This window comes from Populus euphratica, unplaced genomic scaffold (assembly GCF_000495115.2).
Source record: "Populus euphratica unplaced genomic scaffold, PopEup_1.0 scaffold1038.1, whole genome shotgun sequence".
NCBI lineage: Eukaryota > Viridiplantae > Streptophyta > Magnoliopsida > Malpighiales > Salicaceae > Populus > Populus euphratica.
The window spans coordinates 60,469-68,703 of NW_011500519.1; the positions used below are offsets into that span (position 1 = coordinate 60,469).

General features: G+C 33.3%; 1 protein-coding gene and 1 long non-coding RNA gene across 4 annotated transcripts in view; both read left to right on the plus strand.

The window, feature by feature from the left end:
- The window catches only part of LOC105115148 (chloroplast envelope membrane protein-like), a 5,063-nt gene extending 4,280 nt beyond the window's left edge, over positions 1-783 (plus strand). For both annotated transcript variants that reach the window (XM_011011956.1, XM_011011955.1), the window contains exon 7: positions 465-783. In XM_011011956.1, coding sequence (XP_011010258.1) covers positions 465-533 — 69 coding nt within the window. In that variant the 3' untranslated portion in view covers positions 534-783. The remainder of the gene's footprint in view (positions 1-464) is intronic.
- Positions 784-5,461: 4,678 nt separating this feature from the next.
- On the plus strand, positions 5,462-8,207 carry LOC105115149 (uncharacterized). 2 transcript variants are annotated; one of them, XR_840281.1, is made up of 5 exons: positions 5,462-5,936; positions 6,096-6,244; positions 6,534-6,781; positions 7,550-7,842; positions 8,016-8,207. It is a non-coding gene; the product is annotated as an uncharacterized LOC105115149 (long non-coding RNA). The 2 variants fall into 2 exon arrangements; XR_840280.1 differs by having other exon boundaries at positions 5,462-6,244.
- The last annotated feature ends 28 nt before the right edge of the window (positions 8,208-8,235 follow it).

The window sequence follows — 8,235 nt, forward strand, 5'->3', positions numbered from 1 at the left end:
ACTCTTTCTCAATCACTGCATGGCCAAAGGTCTTCAGCTGCACATTGTTTTCAACTGTTTCTTTTGTATATTGTTCTGGAGAAAAAAAGAGAGGTCATTTTAAGAAATGATATGGTCTTTCTTTTCTTAGTTTTATTCAGCAGTTTCCACAGAGATGTATCTGGGTGATGCGCCTGTGGTTTAAAATTACATGCCCATGCTCCTTGTACGTGCCAATTATGCATATAACCAGCTATATATTACTCATAAATGAAGTATTCTCCTAAAAGAACTTCTTCATTATGTGATGGGACATCATCGGAATAATTTTCTTTTGTTTATTGTCAAACGAAGTTCACTAGAAAAAATTGCTCATGGTTTCTTGATTAACCTTTTCTATGGATTTTGTATTTTGAAACTAGTGTCTCATTCTATTAATTATGGTTACTAATCGTTGTTGATTGCTTCTGGTGTTTGTCTTACAGTTGTTCAAGTACCTACCAAGATTATCCCCGAGGGTGGCAAACATATTCCGTGAAATGAAGCGCCACTAGGCAAAAATTTTTGGTTTGGTCCAAGAATCCTTACATTTTTTTCCCTACCTCCACACATTTTCCCCCTCTATATATCTTCCTCGATAGAGGCCTGTCCAGTTTTGCAAGTGCATGGACACAATGAACTCCCAAAGCAGGCCATTATTCTGCATGGAGAGGAGTCTTATGCTTTGTTCAAATACCTTCCCTCTGTTTATTTGATTTTCAAATGACTCGGTGACAATAAGAGGCCATCATCTCTTTCCCAGAATCTGCTGGCCCGGACTGCTACATGTTTAAACAATACAGAGATATTTTCATTCGTTCTCAAATGGATCAATTTCCTTATACATGTGAGAAATAGTTTAAGAAGGAAATAAATAAGGAGTTGGTTTAAAAAGGTGAAAATATTGTTTTTAAGATGTTTATTTTTTTTATATAAAGATGATACTTTTAAGATACAACTAAGCATTCTAAAAAAGTTAAGATAAAGGAAAGAAAATATGGTTTTATTGCATTTTTTTTTTTTGTAGTTGCATGTTTTATTAGACCTAGAAGCATTATAATAATATATTATAACTTCTAAAGAAATTATATGATTATTAATGGAATAATTATATTTTAAATTAAATTGAATATATGTTATTTAGTTTTATCCTAACAATCAAAAATGTTAAAATTAATTATGAAAAATAAAAAAATTAATTCAAAAACAAATTAATTTCACTAATATATTTTGATGTAATAAATATTTATCTAATAGCATTAGAAAATCCACTAGAGGAGCTCATCCACTATGATTTTCATTTAATTTATTACATAATAGAAACTCATACATAAATAAATACTAAGGAGGAAGTGTCTTTTTTTAATGTGGGATATATATTTTTTTCTTCTTTATTTATTTACAAACTATATTAATAATCATTCACTAGTTTATAATGAATGTCTTCTTACTTGATAGAATTGTGCTTTTAAGAAGGTATTTTACAATTTAAATTTTTAATTAGTGTTAGAATTTGAATCCTACTAAAGTTATTAATGTTTGCAAATTTAAATCAAAAATTTTGTTGTAAAATAAAAGATATTACACATATAATATTATTCAAATTCTTAAAAAGATTTACAAATGCTTAGCATTATTATGGTTATGTTCTAAAATTTTATTTTCATGAATATTTACAAGAGAACCCTAACTCTTATAAAAGCGACATCACTTCTATATTCATATAGGTAAAATTATACATGTCTCTATTACATTAAATATAAACTTTAAATTCTATTAAGAGTTTATATTCATCCTTTATTATGTAATAAAACATATTTAATACTATCATAATAGAATCTAAAATTAATTATTAATGTCTAACATATACTAAACAATAATTTGTTATTACCTATTAAATTTAAAGATAAACTTCTTGTTAATTCAAAGTTGGGTTTCTATTATCAATATCTTTAATAATAGTTTCAACCTCATTCCATTAGTTGTCCAACATAACTCATTTCAAATTATTTTTTTATTTTTGTAATTTCCTAATATTTAATGTTTAGGAAAAAGTAAAATATGCTTCTTAACATCAAAAGTTTTTGAAATTATTTTTGAAACTAGATTTAATTTTATTAGTGTGTGAAAATTCTTAGCTCAAAATATATAAAAAGAAATTTCTTAAAAGGTTTTTGGTTAATGATAATGGTAAAATAATTACATAAAATATAACATTTCAAGGACAAAATTTACCAAGTTTATAATACATCATAAACTCAATATGTTAGGTGTAAAAAACTGTAATTAAAGCGTTCAAAATTACACTAACAAATATATAAAAAATGAGATGGAAAAAGGAATTGCCTAACTCTAAATTCAATTTTTTTTTATACATGTTGTGGTGTAAGATGTTTTTCAATAGTATTTTTATTTAAAAATATATTAAAATAAAATTTTCAAATTTTTTTATATCAGCATATTAAAACTATAAAAAAAATAGTAAAAAAATTAATGTAATGCACACTTTCAAAATTTAATTTCAACTATAATGTCAAATTACCTCAATTTTCTCTCGTTTTATTGGTGGGCTATTAAGGTTCCATTTGTTTTTAAAGCTGGAAAGTGTTTTTACAAAAATTAAATTTTTCTACATCAAATTAATTTTTAGATATTTTTTGATATATTTATATTAAAAATAAAAAAAATTATTTTAATGTATTTTCAAGAAAAAAATATTTTAAAAAAATTCTATAACAAAAATAAAATAGATATGAGTATGAGTTGTAAATCATCATTCGTCAAAATATGTGACCAAAAATTATATAAATTGCACAATAAATTTTAAAATCTTATATCCGATGCAATTACTATGGATCCGAAGAAAAAAATTAGAAAAAATAAACTCTCCTATGATGAAAGTGAACAATGATTGGTTTCATTTTTATTTTTATTTTTTCAATCCGAGGCCAAGCTTAAGCTTTTCAAAACGTGGCGTGATCTAACTTCGTGAAAGACGCAAAGTAAATGCTTTTGACAGTGACAATAATTACCACACACAAATCAAACTTATATATATAATGATACTATAAATGGTAACAGATCCATGGCTTTCCTGCTTGTTCTTACTTCCTTCTTACTCTCTCTCTTGCCCCTTTTAGTACATAACTAACTCACAGAGCCAACTCGGCCTCCAGACTCGTTTCAACTCAGCCCACATGCACCCCCTCCTGTCAAGCTGCATCAGTTCTCAGGCTCTCAGTTTGACCAGTAAAGTCTGCAACTTTATCATACTTCTCTCTATATAACAAGTACAGCACTCTCTAAAGTTTTTTATTTTATGTTATGGTTGTAGTAGAATCTTAGGTGAATGGAATGTGTGTGGTTTTGGTTAAAGTAAATCCAAGAGCTCATTTTCCTAAGAAGGAAGTTGAAGTAAGAAAGGAACTTCTTTTTTAGGTGAATCAATGAATGATTGACAGCATATGAATGAGTACATGTATGTGAGTGTGTGTAGCTCTGTATGCATGTGATGATATGATTGAATTCTTGTATGGAAGGAGGCAAAGTGGTAATTAAAATGGGACTTGTTGGAAATAAATTAATACTTGCAAGAAAACAAAAGGGAAAGATTTTGCAAGTCCTTCTATATTTGCTCTGGGAGCTGTATAAACAGATGAGATGGCTAATAATTGTTGACTTGAGAAATTCTCAAGAAAAGAAATACAACTCTTAGGATGACAAAATTTTTCATTTGTCACTTGTGGTTTATTGTTGGGCATAGACTATTGATTGATTGGTGTATGTCTGTTTTATTTTGTTATTTTTTCTCTTTTGGTATGAGGTTCATGGTTTTGCTGAAGAATAATTGATGATGATCTACTTCGGTTGCAGAATAAGGGTGCTTTTTGTTTGGTTAAAATAGAAACTGCTGGCTTTCTATAGAAATGGAAGCCTAACAGGAGGAGGTACATGGTCTCTTGTTTAACGAAACAGTTATGTTTCAATAAGACTTGAGTGAACTGGGAAGCTCTCAGGAACATGTGAATCTTAGGAATACCAATCTGTCAGGTTAATTGGAGAGAGTGAAGTGACCTGTTGGCAATGAATGAACACTTTGGACTTGGATGCATTCAGCTACTGCGAAGGGTAGTAATTATTTGGGGCACTAAACTCTGCCGCAAGATTGAATTATCATTTTAGTAATGATTGACAGTTACATCGGAGCAGATTTCTTTCGACATTGAATCTACTTTACATTAACAAAAAGGTTATTTTTAATGTAAAGTGACTGCTTTCTTGGAAACCTACCTAATAGATGGCTGAGATTTTTAATTAATGGTTCTTGGTGTTCAGTTCAGATAAATGCTTCTTTTTACTGTATTCAGTTATGCTTTTGTCGAGTCTGCCCTTATTGATTTGATCTACTAAGCAAACTTACATAATAGTTCAGATTTTATGAAAATGACATAATTTATACTGATTTGGTTTGAACTTTTGATCATGTATAGTTGTTAGGATTCTGTATAGTAACTTGGGGTTGATCTGGGGAGTTTAGCACTTCTATGGTGACCTTGTTAGCAACGGGGTGGCAGGACTTCTCAAACTACATGTGCTGAACATTATTTTATTGGGAAAGGTGGGGAACAACCCCCCCTATGAATGACTCTGACTGATTGAGTTTCACTTGTTTGTTTGGTGGGAGGATCAATGACTCTGACAGATTGAGTTTCACTTTTTTGTTTGGTGGGAGGGGGGTTTTTAAGAATCTAACTACAATAATGGGCTGAAAGTGACTTTCTTGTGCGAAGCCAACTGTTCTTCTTGGCTGCTTCCTTCTTTTTCTTGTGTGGTTTCTGCAAGCCTCGTATGGGAAGTGAAGGTTCTAATCTGTTTTCTCGAACGGAACACCACAAATTTTGGCTGCCTAATTAAACAGAGGATCCGAGAGACACCTTGCAATTTTAAGATTTGACTTGAAGGTAACAATAACCTAAATCTGCATGCCACACTCAATAACTGAGAGCATAATTTTCAACTGCTTGCACAATCTGCTGCACACTTCTCATACCTTCTTTTTTACTTTAATAATGTGCTATTTTTCATTTTTTTCAGCTTGTGTGTGATTTAGGTGCTCTTTTATTTGATCAAAACAAAGCACTAGGCTAAACCCTCACCTTAACTAGCAAGGTATGGCTATTTTCTGCCCTTTCAGCGTGTTTTACGTGTTTCACATCACTGAAGCTTTGTCCAGTTATGATTCTGAAACACTGAGTTTATGCATGCAGAAGTGATTGTACAGGGTTGCTTATATTTGTGCTGTAAGGTCTATTTCTGTGATGAACTGGAACTCCACTGCATATGAGGGGAACTGGGATAACATAGCAGGGTTAAGTCCCATGACAAGTGACATTCCAAAACAAGTACGACTCTTGTACCATGAGTCGGGGGTGGGGGGGGGGGGGGTTGGAGCAGTTGATAAAGCCATAACCTGTTCATCTCTGTGGCATGGGGCTTCATCCAAGAGTTCAGTTTCACCCTCTATCAACTCTTCATTGAAGGAGGGGATCAAGACTTATAGCACCGCAGATGGTTTTCCTGGAGATATCATTAAAAAGAAAGACTTGACCAGGGTAGAGAGTACTGATAATATTCCATCTTTGTGTGCTTCTGCTAGCTCCGGTGAACCAATAATTGAGGACATTTGTACAACCAGCACTGCTAATTCATCATCTTCAACCATTGTTTCCACTTCCTGTACTGCTACACCAAAGAGATCTAGGGCATCATATCCAAGTACAGTCTCCACAATTCCAGGTAGAAGGATGCAGCTTTGATCTCAAGTCAGCTAAAGATTACCAGCGCAGCATAGAATCTGTGAAAAGCATTCCAAAAGCCCTAAGGTCATTGTTTCTGCCAATTTGCCAACAGTGCAGCAGGCAGGTTCTCTCATGAATCTTGATTTTTGGGGAATTCTTAGTAATCATTTTTTCTCTTCGGGATTAAGCTTTGTTGCTTCCGCTTTAACTTTCCGATATTATCTAGTTTCTACTACTAAGTAAGACTGCTGCTGCATTTATGCTGCAAAGTTTGTTTAGGTTCCATGGATTGTCGAAGTTTGATGACAAGAAGTGAAGCTGCCGTAGCTATCACAATGCAAGGCGACACGGGCCACAACCTGAGACAATCTGGTTCAATTAAGCAAGGCTGTCATCATCATTTTACAGTGTTTGCTTCAATTTCAAAGGTTTTAGCAGTCGTGTTCCAAGAATAATTGATTAAATCTTATAAGAATCCTTAACTGCATCTGATGTTGCACTTGTTTAGCTCCCTTGGTTGCTTCTCTTCTGGCTGACACACATTTTAATTCTTAATCAAATAGCTATAATTTGGAACCCTAGTGAACATTGGATGATATATTCATTAGGTAATTATTATATCCAAGTCTCCATGACTGGTGATAGAAGGTATTTTCTCCTACATTATATTTCTTGTGATCGTAGTTTTGTTTGCTGCCATTTTCTGTACCCTTACAGATGGTAGACAGCAGATGAATGCTGTATTGAATAGGTTGCCTTTCCTGGAAGCAAATTCAACCTGGCAAAGCAATTGCAGCTTTAAGTTTACTCACTCTGGAGATTTCTTTTATTAGGCCTGCAAAAGCAGGGGGGATCCGTAGGCCGCTTAGCTGTCCCTCCAATGAAGTGCCAGATGCAACTTCAACAATACAGACTCAAGTAGATTTCTATCTTTTGAGAGCAGCACACCAGGGCCTTTAGTCAAGGTTTGTTTAGCTCGTATACAGCATGATTGTTGGAAAAAACTTGGTTGTGCGTGACGTGAATTTTATTTTCTTTTCCCCTCGTTTCTCACTTTCTTTACATGCACACCTTCCAACGTTGCTTTCTCTTACATTATATCCAGCATCGTTTATGAAAAAAAAATTGAACAGGTTTCGAGGGCTCTGCATTAACTTCTAACATGGAGGTAGAACCAGATCTTTGGCCAATGATTTGATGAAGAGTTACTGTTTTTTTAAGCTATCATTCTGATCTATAGTATCAATTTTGCTATTGGTTTTAGATTTATTTTATTGGTTCATAAATATATATGTTAGGCTATTTATGTAATTTGTAATCTGCCTGGAAAAGATTATCATTTAGTTATGATAGATATATACCTGACTGTTCATAATTATTTGTTATTTTAAGTTTGGCTAGTTCGGCTACGTCATTGTCTCTGGAATCTAAGAGAACTTATCTTTGAGTTTTGTTTCTTCTTCAAATGAGCTTGGACTATCATGCCTGAGTCCATGCATTTGAGTCAGCCGAGCTCATAAAAAATGTTTTTTGAGCTTTTAAGGAGGTTTTTTTTAGCTCTTTTTAAGAGTGGTTTTTAACCCGTTAAATTTAGATCTATGAGAAATAATCCTTTCAAGCTTCAAGAACCGGAGATGAGGAATCAAACTTGTTTGCCAGTACTGATAATCTAAAACAGCAGGCAATATTCAGTCAAGAATCACACTTGGCATTTCTGGACTGTTTTCTTCCAGGTGGGAAAAGCCCGACTGAAGAGCATCCAAACCCTCCAGATAAGAATCCTCTTCTAAGCATAATCAGCATCAGCAACAATACCATCAGAGAAATCAAAATCATACGGGTCCGGAGCATCATTACCAATTAATTAGCTGCAATTGCAGTATCATGGGGTTGGGTTAATACGCAGCAACAAGAAACAGTACCACCTCCTAGAAATCTGCTTCAGCGAATAAGGGTTGAGGAGGCATGGAGTTGGGAGAACTTCTAAAACTTGCAAAGAAGCAACATGCTATTCGCAAATTATATTGTAAGGCAGCCGTTGGCTTCAAAACCTCATCATGTTCACAATCATCATCATCATACATGCATTAGAAAATTAAGAAAAAAAGATTAAGAGTCAATGTCATTAATTAGCTATGTATTAAATTAATCAAACAATTAATCCATCGCATAATTGTACATGGCTTGTTTCGATTGCAGGGTGGAACTCGTTGCATGAAGCTGAATCGCGCTGGTCAGCCATACTTGAATTTGAGGTTGCTTTCATTTGTTCATTGATGTGTCATGGGATTGGTGAAATGTTGGTTCTTCATTAATTTTTCCAAATTTTTTTATCTCAAAGACAACGGCAACCTGTTTTTTATCCAAATTTAGATTGGACTTCAAGAACTTCCTCCTCGACGCCCCACATCTCTTTCCC